This window comes from Bufo bufo, chromosome 11 (assembly GCF_905171765.1).
Source record: "Bufo bufo chromosome 11, aBufBuf1.1, whole genome shotgun sequence".
NCBI lineage: Eukaryota > Metazoa > Chordata > Amphibia > Anura > Bufonidae > Bufo > Bufo bufo.
Genome location: NC_053399.1, coordinates 90,584,839 through 90,601,390, shown reverse-complemented (window position 1 = coordinate 90,601,390; position 16,552 = coordinate 90,584,839). Strand labels below are relative to the sequence as shown.

General features: G+C 41.2%; 1 protein-coding gene across 1 annotated transcript; it reads left to right on the top strand.

The window, feature by feature from the left end:
* The first annotated feature begins 11,297 nt into the window (after window positions 1-11,297).
* LOC120981538 (olfactory receptor 5AS1-like) lies at window positions 11,298-12,233 on the top strand. Its single transcript, XM_040411073.1, has one exon. The coding sequence runs from the start codon at window positions 11,298-11,300 to the stop codon at window positions 12,231-12,233; it is 936 nt and encodes a 311-aa protein (XP_040267007.1).
* The last annotated feature ends 4,319 nt before the right edge of the window (window positions 12,234-16,552 follow it).

The window sequence follows — 16,552 nt, the reverse complement described above, 5'->3', positions numbered from 1 at the left end:
AAGGTTTAGCCACTTGTAGAGATTTCCATCAAGTATATGGATTTTATGGACCAATGTGGTTGACATTTTCTTAGATACTTTCAATGTCTCATTACTGGTGGATTAAAGGGATGATAAAATATTTGAATAGGCTATGAATGGTGTAAAAAAATAAAAATAAAAAAATAAATGATAAGATAAGTGATTCATGTTACTGATCCCTCTCTGCCTTTGTTCAGATGCTTCATTGCCACTGCATATGTCAAATATAGTGTTCAAACATAGCCAGCATAGCAGAGAATTTGCTCCATTTTGTTGCTTTCTATAATCCTACCTCAGGGTAGACAAAGGAAAAACACCATAATGAATAGAAATCCTTTCAACAATTACAAAAACTTTTTGAACATTAAAAAAGTGAATTACAAATGTTATAAAAAAATCGCCTTGATTGCCTTTTAGCTATGCATCATAAATCAAAATGAACAAACATGTTAACTTTGATCCCTGCATCAAATAATTTCCATAATTTAAAATATTTATAGTATACTTTGATTCTAAAACAAATGGAAAATGAAAAAAATAATGTGCGAAATAAAGATTTAAATAAATGTGTGTAAATATAGTAAAAGTTCTTTACTATTTCTACAAATGAAATTCTAAATTATATGCTTATTAATAGGTGGAAACTATTGTCAAGTTTAAGTAGAAGTTTGAAAATGTTCTTCTCAAATAACTTGAAAGTAAAAAATAATTCAAAGACACCTAAAAAATCTGTGGTGACTCAACAGGGACATGCCATTTGGGGAAACATCACCGTTGATGCTAGTCACTAACTACAGCAGTGCACGCCTTCCCATCCTTGTGGAAGTTTATAGAATAGGGAAGGGAAGATTGCTGAAGGGAACTAGTGACCCAGGGAACCGGAACTATATGATGGGGAGCAGGTGAGTATGATTTTTTTTCAACTGGTATACGAGTTGAACGTCTTTGTTAATCTTTATTAGAAACCTTAAAAGATACAATCAATATAAAAGGACATCTAAAAATTTGAAATATTCTTCTTACCATTTGTACCCAAAACTCACCTCAATCTGTTTATCCCAAACTGGCCAGGAGAGGGGAAAAAGTACTCCAACCCTTGGAAAACATCTTAATCCCAATTACTCCAAATTTTCGTCTATTTTTTAGATTTGAAGTTGATTATAGGAACTTATCCCGTCATATTCTTTTAACCTTATCACTATATTCAACCATTCTGCTACTGGCAGGAAGTCTGCAGATATCCATTTTCCTGTTAAATGATAAAAAAAAAGTCCAAAATGGTGGACAATCCTTTTAAGTTGTGTGACAAAATGGAGAATGTGAAAACCACGGTATAATAATGTTTAGCTTAGCATGATATTTTAGATGATACGTTCGTGAAATAAATCTTATCCATTAGCTATTAGCCAGGGGTGCACAACTTTTTTTGGTGTGAGGGTTGCAATATCACATTGCACAATTTCAAGGGGCAATAAAAAAAATTGTTGATAAATGCTCTGCCTATTACACTGGCTATGCAAAGTGAATGGGGAGGAATGATTGCTACTAGTGTTGAACGAAGCAAGCTTCGGATGCTATATCCGAAGTGGCTTCGTTCAAAACTTTGGATTAATGCTGTATGGAGCATTAATCCGTCTCCATACAGCATTAAAATGTATGGGCTCCGATGAGACAAAGTCAGTTCTTCGTGTGAGACTGTTGAATAATTTTCGGTAGTTGATTTTTAAAGAGTTAAACCGCTGTAAAACTTGGAATCGAATTTTACTTATTTTTTTTATATATTTTGATACATAATATGTCCCACAAGCTATCATTAGAGGTCTTGAGAACACTGACACTTTTTTTTTTACTATTTCCATTGTAATGCCTTCCATAAGTGATTTTGAGCCAAAACTAGGTGCTGCTCTAAACACAGAACAGGTGTAGGCTCCAATCCTGGTTTTGGTTCACAATCACTGATGCAAATCACTTACTAAAATACTGACATGTGAATGATCCATAACTGGGAAATCCAAAGGAGCATAGCAACTCCGCCTATTCACTGATAGCGCTCATTGAGAACTAGGTACCTGAGGTGAAGGCAGAAGTGGTAATAAACTGCTTCTGGCTTCTCCTTGGGTCCCTGGCTGTCAATGACAGCTGAGGATCTGACCTGCTCCTGCTAAAGTGCAAGAGAAGGACCTTTACTCCAGTGCTGTCCGGCGCTGTGGTCAGAAACATAGCTGACCACAAGATCAGCTATGTTTCTGTCCAGCAGGACAGGGGCTGCAAACCATGGCATGCAGACTGTGCACAGGTAGGTTCACCATAATTTTGACAAAAGAAATGAAGATAAATTAAGCTGAGAAAACAGAGATAAACAGTTGGAAAAAAAATTGCATTGTTTTAATCTAACAAAAGAAATGCCCGTCAATTTGACCAGAGACCTTAAAAAAATAGTATGAACTCTGGGAGACAAGTCAAAGAGGTGACAAGAAAGGTAAAATGGAGATCTTGGGTTATCTTGACCCATCAGAGGACCAGAGAATCTTCCAGAGGCTCCAGGGTCTGCACTTGTTCTAATTAACTGAATACCTGGCTTTGGCCCTATGGATAATTTACTCAGATGGGCCAAAGGTGTGTTAGTCTATGACAATGAAAGACATAAGAAGTGCCAACTTCAACACAGTACACAGAATGTATTCACTCATATCAGTACCTGTGTCTAATGAAGCTGACAATCTAATTTCCATACCTCATACACAATCAAACACAGACGAATTAACCTCTATATTTTTGGGATGAAACCATGTACAGTCAGGTCCATAAATATTGGGCCATCGACACAATTCTAACATTTTTGGCTCTATACACCACCACAATGGATTTGAAATGAAACAGACAAGATGTGCTTTAACAGCAGACTGTCAGCTTTAATTTGAGGGTATTTACATCCAAATCAGGTGAACTGTGTAGGAATTACAACAGTTTGCATATGTGCCTCCCACTAATGGGACAGAATAATAATCATAAATCCAACTTTCACTTTTTAATACTTGGTTGCAAATCCTTTGCAGTCAATTACAGCCTGAAGTCTGGAACGCATAGACATCACCAGACGCTGGGTTTCATCCCTGGTGATGCTCTGCCAGGCCTCTACTGCAACTGTCTTCAGTTCCTGCTTGTTCTTGGGGCATTTTCCCTTCAGTTTTGTCTTCAGCAAGTGAAATGCATGCTCAATCGGATTCAGGTCAGGTGATTGACTTGGCCATTGCATAATATTCCACTTCTTTCCCTTAAAAAACTCTTTGGTTGCTTTTGCAGTATGCTTTGGCTCATTGTCTATCTGCACTGTTAAGCGCCGTCCAATGAGTTCTGAAGCATTTGGCTGAATATGAGCAGATAATATTGCCCGAAACACTTCAGAATTCATCCTGCTGCTTTTGTCAGCAGTCACATCATCAATAAATACAAGAGAACCAGTTCCATTGGCAGCCATACATGCCCACACCATGACACTACCCACCACCATGCTTCATTGATGAGGTGGTATGCTTAGGATCATGAGCAGTTCCTTTCCTTCTCCATACTCTTCTCTTCCCATCACTCTGGTACAAGTTGATCTTGGTCTCATCTGTCCATAGGATGTTGTTCCAGAACTGTGAAGGCTTTTTTAGATGTTGTTTGGCAAACTCTAATCTGGCCTTCCTGTTTTTTAGGCTCACCAATGGTTTACATCTTACAGACAGAGCATCAGATATGGGGTAGAAGGAGGAGAAGCAGGCAAAACTCGCAGTGCACAGGAGGCAAAAAGCAGACTGCAAATGTATCTGGCGCGAGCCATCCACCATACACGGTCACATCTGGCGCTTCCAGGATGCCGGCACATGGCTCCGCAGTGTGGACTTTTTTAACGTGTCAGCTGCTGACAATAGTGTTGCTATCTGCAGCCTGTGCTGTCAACGCATAAGTCGCGGTAAGCCCAACACTCACCTAGGGACTACCGCCTTAAGAAGGCACCTGGCCTCCCATCACCGACCCCAGTGGGAGCAACGCCGTCAAAACCCACAAAGCCACACTCCCGGCGCTCCACGTCCTGCCTCTTCTCCTTGTCCTCCCATTTGTCCTCCACTCCACCTTCCACCGTGCCGTCATCGCATTCATCTGGCAAAAGGCAGGCTTCCGTGGCCCAAATATTCTAACGTAAAAAGTTGTTGACGCTGGATAATCCTCTTGCCCAATGGTTGCCCGCCGGCTTGTCGTAACTGCTAGCCCGCCAACTACTGTTATATACAGTCAGGTCCATAAATATTGGGACATCGACACAATTCTAACATTTTTGGCTCTATACACCACCACAATGGATTTGAAATGAAACTAACAAGATGTGCTTTGAATGCAGACTGTCAGCTTTAATTTGAGGGTATTTACATCCAACTAAGGTGAATGGTGTAGGAATTACAACAGTTTGCATATGTGCCTCCCACTTGTTAAGGAACCAAAAGTAATGGGACAGAATAATAATCATAAATCAAACTTTCACTTTTTAATACTTGGTTGCAAATCCTTTGCAGTCAATTACAGCCTGAAGTCTGGAACGCATAGATATCACCAGATGCTGGGTTTCATCCCTGGTGATGCTCTGCCAGGCCTCTACTGCAACTGTCTTCAGTTCCTGCTTGTTCTTGGGGCATTTTCCCTTCAGTTTTGTCTTCAGCAAGTGAAATGCATGCTCAATCGGATTCAGGTCAGGTGATTGACTTGGCCATTGCATAACATTCCACTTCTTTCCCTTAAAAAACTCTTTGGTTGCTTTTGCAGTATGCTTTGGGTCATTGTCCATCTGCACTGTGAAGCGCCGTCCAATGAGTTCTGAAGCATTTGGCTGACTATGAGCAGATAATATTTCCCGAAACGCTTCAGAATTCATCCTGCTGCTTTTGTCAGCAGTCACATCATCAATAAATACAAGAGAAGCGGTTCCATTGGCAGCCATACGTGCCCACGCCATGACACTACCACCACCATGCTTCACTTATGAGGTGGTATGCTTAGGATCATGAGCAGTTCCTTTCCTTCTCCATACTCTTCTCTTCCCATCACTCTGGTACAAGTTGATCTTGGTCTCATCTGTCCATAGGATGTTGTTCCAGAACTGTGAAGGCTTTTTTAGATGTTGTTTGGCAAACTCTAATCTGGCCTTCCTGTTTTTTAGGCTCACCAATGGTTTACATCTTGTGGTGAACCCTCTGTATTCACTCTGGTGAAGTCTTCTCTTGATTGTTGACTTTGACACACATACACCTACCTCCTGGAGAGTGTTCTTGATCTGGCCAACTGTTGTGAAAGGTGTTTTCTTCACCAGGGAAAGAATTCTTTGGTCATCCACCACAGTTGTTTTCCGTGGTCTTCCGGGTCTATTGGGGTTTCTGAGCTCACCGGTGTGTTCCTTCTTTTTAGGAATGTTCCAAACAGTTGTTTTGGCCACGCCTAATGTTTATGCCATCTCTCTGATGGGGTTGTTTTGTTTTTTCAGCCTAATGATGGCTTGCTTCACTGATAGTGACAGCTCTTTGGATCTCATCTTGAGAGTTGACAGCAACAGATTCCAAATGCAAATAGCACACTTGAAATTAACTCTGGACATTTTATCTGCTCATTGTAATTGGGATAATGAGGGAATAATACACACCAAGCCATGGAACAGCTGAGAAGCCAGTTGTCCCATTACTTTTGGTGCACGGCGGCACCAGTAATCGTTTGTCCTACCAGTACCGCGGAACAGGATACGGATCGTTCACCACCGACAAGCCTTCAATTGAGGTTTCTCCATTTGGATAAAAAAATGATAAAATGATGTCAGGCAGTGATGCACATGTGTGGAGGGTCCCTGGTGCCGCCGTGCACTAATTTAGTGTATTTGTTGTATTCTCTTTATTTTTCATTTGGGATAGATACCCAGGTGAATTCTAGGGTTTATATTGTATTTCTATCCCAAGGTTTGTCTTGCGCACACTTTATTTGGGAAATATTTTTATCCGCATTATTAATAAATGTTAAATTTTAGATTACCCACCTTCTGAATTATGTCTTTACCTTTGGTAATCTGGAGCGCTGATCTCATATTGGTTTGACCTCCTTTTTCAGTATATATAGTTAACCCATTACTTTTGGTCCCTTAACAAGTGGGAGGCACATATGCAAACTGTTGTAATTCCTGCACCGTTCACCTGATCTGGATGTAAATTTCCTCAAATTAAAGCTGACAGTCTGCAGGTAAAGCACATCTTGTTCGTTTCATTTCAAATACATTGTAGTGGTGTATAGAGCAAAAAATGTTAGAACTGTGTCGATGTCCCAATATTTATGGACCTGACTGTAAATAGAAGGAAAACGTAACATCATACAGATAGGCCATGGTTGAATTTGATCCCGGGGCCAAGTGTTGTGAGGTGCTGCGCTGGCTTCTCCTTGCGGACACAGGCTCCCCACTACTCACCAGCCGGCCTCCCCGCTGTTCCCACGGTTTGGTCCCGCTTGTCCTCCAACTGCAGTGGTCCCAGACACCATCCTCCAAAGTGTCTCCCACAGGCTGTGGCCTGCACTCCAGTGAGAAGGACTCCAGGCCTTTTTTCTCTCCACCTCTTAAAGGGCCAGTGCATGTACATCCTAACTCTTCTCAGACTGTTACCCAACAACAAGTATTGCCTGACCCCTCTGTGCTTCACACCGGTGTGTCGGACCCCTGTGGATCCACAACCAACTACACCAGGACTATCCAGAGAGGTAGCGGCCTGGTAGTTCCCCTAAAGAGAAGACCAGATCCCTCTAGGAGCAACGGGGGCATTGTCATTACACCTAGAGGCTCTGCTCTCTCTTCAACTGCCGCACCCTCTGCACTTTGATGGACCTTTGGAGAAGTCAGGGTCAGGGCCAGGCATGATCACGTTTACACTGCCTGGCCCTGTCAATCAAAGTGGAGAGGGCACGGCAGTTGAAGAGAGAGCAGAGCCTCCAGGTCTAAGGGCAATGCCCCCGTTGCTCCTGGAGGCTCATTTGCATATATAAAACATAATTTTTCTCAGTAATGCGAGCACATATGAAAATGAAACTAACACAGATGCCTTCAGCTGCCAAGTGCACATGTAACAGATCAGCCAGTTTCACAGGTACAAATTTTCAGATGCTCTTTAAAAGGGTTGTTCCACAAAAAATATTCTACAGTTTTCAAACCAGCACCTGGATCTGAATACTTTTGCAATTGCATGTAATAAAAATGTTTGTATAGTCACTAAGTTTTTCTTCTAGAAGCTCTATTCTTTGTTCTCTTTCTTATTTCTTTGTCTGGCTCACTGAGATGGCCGCACATGATCAGTTTCATCCTTCAACTGCCTGCTGAGTTGTAAAAGGGAGTGAGCTCCAGCACAAAAGACACTCCCTTGATATAAATCTACCAGAGCAATGAATGGGAAGATCTCTGGATCCATGTGAGGTACAGGGCTGGTTCTTGCTGGGTTAGAAAGAGATTGTCATGTACTATATGATGTCTGATTTTCATTTTTTTACATTAATCATGGGATAACCACAACCAGAAGCTCAGGACAGTCTCACTTCCTGAAGGGAACTCTCTCTCCTACGGGCCCAATCAGTTACAGCAGTGTAGGCAGTGGTTCATAAAAGACTCATGGAATCTCAGGGTCACTAGCGGTAGATACACCTTGACTCACTAACCACAAGGCACTCTGAGTTCTTCCTATTTATAACAACCCTTGTGATGCATGCATAACCCCAGACCTCAGCAAGGCTTCTGTTCAGAATGTGAAATGTGGCAAAACTTGACAAAATGGTGGGAGGCGATAAAGTGCTCAGACAGCCCTCATCTGGGCACCTCCTTACAGAGAGCCTAGACAATAGCTCCTGTCATATAAAAAGTAGCATAAAAAGTAAAAAAAAAGTTCAGGGCCATGCAAAAACTGGACAGATACATGAGTACCTGATTCCCATAACATGAATTACCGCTGAGAGCTCATTATTTATCCAGCCTGTAGCAGAGAGACGAGCTTGGGTTGCCCCCTAGGCACTGGCCTATCGGGAAATCTCCCTGTAAGGTCTATGGCCAATCCGCCCCTGGACTTAAGGTGGATTTACATAGGCCAACTGAGCGGCCAATTGTTGGGAAGGAAGCGTTTCTTCCCGACAGTCGGCTGCTCGTTCAGTGAAGGAGACCGCTGCATTTACATGCAGTGATCTCCTTCACTGCATGAGAACGAGGAATCGCTATTGCGATCACTTGTCCTCATCCAGAATCATGGTTTCTGAGTAGCAATCTATGCTTAGACAGCAAGATCTGCTGAGTTTCGTTGGTTCATTAGGTGATCGGTGGCACATTTACATGGCCAGATTGTCGGGAATCTGCCTGATTCTCGGGCCATGTAAATGCACCTTTACAGTAGAATTTGGTTGTGATGAAAAATGTTAAATAAAATGTTTACCGGAACAAATGATATATGAATAATTTCTGAAATATATAAAGTACAACTTTATTGCAAGTACAATTAAACTTTTCAATCAACTTTGAGCATCTCATGTCTACAGGGCAATAATTCAACATGGGAATTCAAGACCTTAAAATTTTTTTTTGATTTGTTTGTGTCCAGAGGGACATGGCAGCACACTATATAGCAAATTGCATTGCCAGTAAAAAATTTGCTCAATGCTGGTTAAAAATTAGCAGATACCATTTCAAAGGTCATCAGAACGTCTTCAGACGTGGTCAAAGAGCAACCAAAGACATGATCTTCCTCAGGTAAATATTCTGCATATGGGGGGGAAAAAGTATACCATTTTCGGGAATAGAAAATAGCTAAGATCTAGTTTAAGAAAGACTTTCATGTCACTTATACAGATGTAACATAGCTGAATTAGCATGTTATCTACAGAAGATGTCATGGAATTTAGATTTGCTTTTTGTGTCAGTTTGCTGCAATAGTAGCATGATAAAAGAAAGTACAATTAAAGTTTCAAAAAACATTAACTTTATACAACATGTTGAGGGAAGTTTGGATTTAAATATATATGTATATATGCCCTTACATATATGCATGTATATTGGCCCTTTTGCATGGGCCGGTCCAGGTGGTATGGGTGTATACATAGAGATGTATGTATGCCCCCTTGTCAGCATACATCTCTATGTATAATATATCCATATGCAGGTGGCTTATTACTGCCCATTTATGATATTGTGTATATGGACATGCATGTAGATGTGCCCCAAACATCTATATGGATGTATATACCTAAGTATCCCCAGGTTGTGTAGTGTGTATATGTGTACATATATATATATATATATATATATATATTGATCAGCCTGGTTCGTTTATGACGTGGGAGTGGGTGATGTTATGTTGTAGAAGCTGGGGGGAGGCTTACAGCTTGGGCAGGAAGTCCTTTGTTTCAGCTCTAGCATTCCGTCACACGACCCCACGATGATGTCATCACCCTCCTGTTGAAGAAGGAGAAGGGGGGCTGCTTTTGTGCTATAAAGCCCCCAGCAGGCCAGACATGCTTTCTCTTGGATTCCTGGACTGCAATGACAAACATGGGAGCTGCACCCTGAAGAGAGGCCACATGGCCCTGAAAAATGGCTGAGTACCAACCATCCCCTAACCCCTGGCTGCTGACTTCATGTCTCAGCATTAATTCCTGATGAGCCTGTACCCTGGAAGCAGCCCAGTCACCCCCTGTATAACCCTTGGTTACCCTTAACCTCTCCTGCCCTGAGTCCCCCTATAATCATATATCCCCTGTGTTCCCCCAGGATTGTAGATCCCTCATATCCCCTGTTCCGTAATAACCCCTGGTTATTCCCCGTAGGGATAGTATATTGTCAGGATTGGGTGGGCTGCTGGTAAAGTGTATGCATGTGTATTAGTACAATTGTAGTTAGATGTTGGGGAGGACTTGGGACCGAAATAGTGTATTGTTACTTATATTGTTGTGTGCTGCTATAAATATATATATCTATTCCATTGATATAGATATATATAATTATAAGCAAATATTAGAACATATAGTGGGTGAATAAATCCCTGCAGAACATTAACCTCTGCATTGCCCTGTCCCTGCAGAGTCCTGACCATTAACCTCTTCAATGCCTGATCCCTGCTACCACTGTCCTGATAACTCATAACCCTGTGTCCCTTGGCCTGCAGGTATTAATCCCCTGCAGAGCCACCATTGTGTTTAACTCCTTGTACCCCATAGGGACAGTGATTAGTCAGGCGGGTGGGTTGCTGATATTTGTGTGTATGCGAATGTATTATTGTATTATATAGATAGTGTGTGGGGTGGAATTTGGGATTGTGCTGTGTAGTGTAGTTAGGTTTGTATTGTGTTTATTGTAGTACTGTTTCTATACTGCGGTGTGTACTTCTGTATGTATATATATTCATATCCATTGATCTATGAATATATATAGATATAGCGTATTGTTAGACTTGTATAATTGTATTGTGTAATAAATATTCCTTATTGTTCATAATGCAGTGTATGGTGTTTTTCGCCGCCGTAGTATAGTGATAGTAAGTCGCACGTAGTGTAGTTCAGTGTAGTGTATAGGCAATCAGAGGTAATCAGTAGTGTTTTATGTTTATTTAGGTATAAATGGGCGGGGTCATCAATAGACGGCTTCTCCCATTTATGAATATTAATTATCAATATTTGCATAAATATTGGTGATTAATATTCCCCCTTAACACAACACAACAAAAGCCATTGAGAAATTCAAGTGGGTGGGTGGAATTGGCATGACTCACAGGCTTTCTTTATAAAAGGGTGGGAGGAAACTCACAGGCCTTGTTTATGAGTGTTTGGGTGAAGCAGGACTCACAAGCTTCATGAGAAGTTGGGGAAGCAGGAATAACAGTCTTTTTGTATCTGTGTGTGAGAAAGCAGGACTTCACAGGGTTGCTCAATGTGTCCTGTTAGCATTCATACAGCTTTCAGCTTAAAAATAATCAATTAAGTGATAAAAACTATGTATCCTAGCGCTCAGCCACTAATTTTCATCATATGATGCTATGAAATAGAAGAATTTACAGATCTACTTTCCATGTGTGTGTTTCATGGTAGATACCCTACAGCAAAGGTTGGTCTGATAATATGAGCATTGCACCTTTACAGTATATGTCAGTTTGTATTATATCTTTAGTGAGAATATACAAAAAAATTAACCATCAGAACATTTGATTGTTTTATATGTTGGCTGCCATTCACCAGCTGCAGTACATCTAATGGAAGACTCAAATCAGACGACTCCAAGAGGATTCATCCTCCTTGGCCTGTCCAATGTGCCGTATCTCCAGGTCATCTGCTTTATTGTGTTCTTGATAATGTATATGATGGCGTTATCCGGGAACGTTCTAGTGCTCATTCTGGTAAAGATCAACTCAAAGCTCCACACTCCTATGTACTTTTTCTTGAGTAATCTCTCCATAATTGACATCTGCTTCTCCTCCACCATTGTGCCTAAAATTTTAATAAACACTCTTTCCAAAGACAGAAGCATTTCTCTGGTGGGATGTGCACTTCAAATGTATTTCCATTTGGCACTGGGAGCAACAGAATGTGTCATTCTTGCCGTCATGGCCTATGATCGATTTGCAGCCATCTGTAGACCACTGCACTATCAAACAATTATTAACAAGAAGATATGTGTTTGTTTAACTTCTATGTCATGGGTTGTGGGCTTTGGCAATTCCACTGTTCATGTGCCCCTTTTTTTTCAAGTGCCCTTTTGCAAATCCCACCATGTCAACCACTTCTTCTGCGAGATGCCACCTTTTTTTCAACTATCCTGCAAAGATACTCGTCCAAATGAAATAGCCATGAACATTGCAGCACAGATCATTGTCTTGTGTTCATTCTTATGGACACTAATTTCATATATCCAAATCATCTCCACAGTCTTCAAAATTAATTCATCACAAGGGAGAGATAAAGCTTTCTCCACATGTGCCTCCCACCTCACTGTTGTGTTCCTGTACTATGGGACTATCATCTTCATGTACCTCAAACCTCGTTCTGCACACTCTCCTGACATAGACAAGACCGTGTCCATTCTATATACAGCAGTGACTCCAATGTTGAACCCCATAATCTATAGCATGAGGAACAAGGATGTCAAAAATACCATCAAAATGAAACTGTCTAGGAATTCAAACCATTAAAACAAGATACACAGTGTGAAAACATCAAGTAATTATAGACGGTTTACCCACTTGCCCATAGCTTTGCATCAAGTACATGGATTTGATGGACCAAAATGGTTGATCGTTTCATTACTGGTGGATTAAAGGGGTTGTTTAGAGTATACAAATATTTTAAATAGGGACAGCATGGTGTAAAAAAAAAAAAGTAAGTGATAAGTAATTCGTTCTGATGTGTCAGTTCCAACACATACGCCAAACATAGTGTTCAAGCATATAACCTAAAATTTGGTCTATTTGTTGCTTCTATAATCTTACCTTCCTACCTGGCGGGTAGACAAAATAAAAACAACATAATGAATGGAAACGCTTTTAACAATTAGAAAACTGTTTTGAGCATTAAAAAAGTGACTTACAAATGTCAAAAAATTTCTTTAGCCTTGATTGCCTTTCTACCATGAATAATAGATAACTCATCATATATGAAAGTGAACAAACTTGTTAACTTTGATCTCTGCATCACATAATTTCCATAATCTAATCTATTTAAAGTATGCTTCGACCCTTAAACAAATGAATAGTTAGTCTTTCACAACTTTTCATGAAAAAATGTGTGAAATAAAGATTTGGTTAAATGCATACAAATGTAGTAAGATGTATTTACTATGTCTACAAATTAGATTCTAAATGATATGCTTATTATTAGGTGGAAACTATTGTTAAAGTAGTAGTTTGAAAAATTTCTTCACAAATAACTTGAAAGAAAAAAGAATTCAGAAACACCTTGATATGAAATCTGATAGAGAATTAGAAATTAAGATAATTCATACAAAAACAACATCCTTAAAGGGGTATTCCAGCTCACTATGTCCCTGGCTCCCTTCAGCAGTCTTCTGGTCCCTGTTTTGAAAACTTTCAGGCAGATGGGCCACAGTTAATACTGCAGCTAATGACTAGCCTCAGTGGTGACCCAACAGTCACATGCCACATAGGGGCACACCACTGTTGAGGACAGTCTTTGGCTACAGCAGTGCACGAGTTCCGGTACTTGTGGAGGTTTACTGAATAGGGAAAGGAAGATTGCTAAAAGGGAGCCAGTAACCCAGGGAGATGGAACAAAATGGTGGGGAGTAGGTGAGCATGATTGTTCTCAACAGGCTGGGGATGAAGGTTATTTGTTAATCTTTATTGCAAATCTTAAAAGATACAATCCATAAAAATAGACAACTAAAAATTCTAAATATTCTTTTTACAATTTTTACCTACAGTTCCCCTCAACCTGGTCATCCCAAACCAAGGGAAGGAAAAAGTACTGTAACCCTTGGAAGACTTCTTAATCTCAATTACTTCAAACTTTGGTCCATTTTTAGATTTGATGTTGATTACAGGATCTTATCTCTTCATACTCTTTTACCCTAATCACTATATTCAACTATTCTGCTACTGGCAGGAAGTCTGCAGATATCCATTCTCCAGTTGAATGGTAAAAAAGTTCAAAAAGGTGGACAAAATGCAGAATGTGACATCCAAGGTACAGCATAGTAATTTTTACCTTAACATGATGTTTTAGATGATACCTACATAAAAGAAAACATCCATTAACTATTAGCCAGGGGTGCACAACCTTTTTTAGTATGGGAGCCACATTACAACATTGTTCTATTTTAAGGGGACACAAAAAAATTGATGATAGGCACTTGCTTGCATTGGCCTATTACAGAGGCAATAGAAAGTCAATGGGGAGGAATGATCGCTACTACAGTCATTCCTCCCTCATTCGATTCTACTGATTATCTGCAGCACATCCCTGATACACAGAGAGATATGTTGACAATAATCATCTTACATCTTTCATTATGATGAAATATGCAAATCAGCTGACAAATGATTGATTATACTGGCATGATTATACAGGAAAGTTATCAAAAATGAGCGTTCCTTTGAACACTTCACTGCAGAGGACATAGAAACATAGAATGTGTCGGCAGATAAGAACCATTTGGCCCATCTAGTCTGCCCAATATACTGAGTACTATGGATAGCCCCTGGCCCTATCTTATATGAAGGATGGCCTTATGCCTATCCCATGCATGCTTAACCCCTTAAGGACACATGACGTACAGTTACGGCATGTTTCCCGAGTCCTTAAGGACAGATGACGTACCGGTACGTCATGACTTTAAATCGTGATTCTGGCGCCGCGGGGGTTAATCGGAACGGGATGCCGGCTGAAATCATTCAGCCGGCATCCTGTAACAACACCAGGGGGGGTCATTTGACCCCCCCCCCCCCCGTATTGGCGATCGCAGAAAACCGCAGGTGAATTCAGACCTGCGGTTTTCTGCGTTTCCGGTCCATTCGGGTATCCAGTGACCCGATGAACCGGAAAAAGACTGCGATCGGTGGCGTGATTATACACCAACAATCGCAGTACGAAGATTTGGAGAGGCGGTGCTGGCCCTGGTGCTGAATGCCGCTGTCCAGGGTGCTGATTGGTGCAGGGGAGAGAGGCGCGAGATTCAAACTTCCTGCGCTCCTCTCTCGCCTCCTCTTCCTGTTCTGCACGAGCACCCGGCAGCACCGTCCAGCACCAGCTCCTGCATCCCCCTAATCGTTATCCATCACCCTCCTGCACCCATCGCCACCCAGGTAGGTTAGGGTCAGTGAGGGAGAGGCACCATTAGGAAGGGAAAGAAGGGAAAAGTTTTAGGATGCCTGCTTAGTGTCTCCAAAGTCTAAGAGCCATAAAAAAATATATATATATTTTAACTCACCTTAATCCACTTGCTCGCGCAGCCCGGCATCTCCTTCTGTCTCCTTTGCTGAACAGGACCTGTGGTGACGTCACTCCAGTCATCACATGCTTCATCACATGATCCATCACCACGGTAAAAGATCATGTGATGACCGTAGTGATGTCACCACAGGTCCTGTTCAGCAAAGGAGACAGAAGGAGATGCCGGGCTGCGCGAGCAAGTGGATTAAGGTGAGTTAAAATATTTTTTATTTTTTTTAACCCCTTCAGCACCATTTTACTATGCATTCTGTATTCAGAATGCTATTATTTTCCCTTATAACCATGTTATAAGGGAAAATAATAATGATCGGGTCTCCATCCCGATCGTGTCCTAGCAACCGTGCGTGAAAATCGCACCGCATCCGCACTTGCTTGCGGATGCTTGCGATTTTCACGCAACCCCATTCACTTCTATGGGGCCTGCGTTGCGTGAAAAACGCAGAATATAGAGCATGCTGCGATTTTCACGCAACGCACAAGTGATGCGTGAAAATCACCGCTCATGTGAACAGCCCCATAGAAATGAATGGGTCGGTATTCAGTGCAGGTGCAATGCGTTCAACTCACGCATCGCATCTGCGCGGAATACTCGCCCGTCTAAAAGAGGCCTTAAGGTCCTTTAATCTTTCCTGGTAAGTTTTATCCTGCAATCCATGTACCAGTTTAGTAGCTCTTCTCTGAACTCTCTCCAAAGTATCAATATCCTTCTGGAGATATGGTCTCCAGTACTGCGCACAATACTCCAAATGAGGTCTCACTAGTGCTCTGTAGAGCGGCATGAGCACCTCCCTCTGTCTACTGGTAATGCCTCTCCCTATTTTGCTAGCATTTCTTGCTGCTCTATGACATTGTCTGCCTACCTTTAAGTCTTCTGAAATAATGATCCCTAAATCCCTTTCCTCAGATACTGAGGTTAGGACTGTATCACTGATTTTATATTCTGCTCTTGGGTTTTTACGTCCCAGGTGCATTATCTTGCACTTATCAACATTAAATTTTAGCTGCCAGATTTTTGACCATTCCTCTAGTTTTCCTAAATCCTTTTCCATTTGGTGTATCCCTCCAGGAACATCAACCCTGTTACAAATCTTTGTGTCATCAGTAAAAAGACACACCTTACCATCGAGGCCTTCTGCAATTTTGCTGATAAAGATATTAAACAATATGGGTCCCAGAACAGATCCCTGAGGTACCCCACTGGTAACAAGACCTTGGTCTGAATATACTCCATTGACTACAACCCTATGTCTGTCCCTCAGCCACTGCCTAATCCACTCAACAATATGGGAGTCCAAGCCCAAAGACTGCAATTTATTGATAAGCCTTCTATATGGGACAGTATCAAAATCCTTACTAAAGTCTAGATAAGCGATGTCTACTGCACCTCCGCCATCTATTATGTTAGTCACCCAATCAAAAAAATCAATAAGATTAGCTTGGCATGATCTCCCTGAAGTAAACCCATGCTATTTTTCATCTTTCAATCCATGGGATTTTAGATGTTCCACAATCCTCTCCTTAAGTATGGTTTCCATTAATTTCC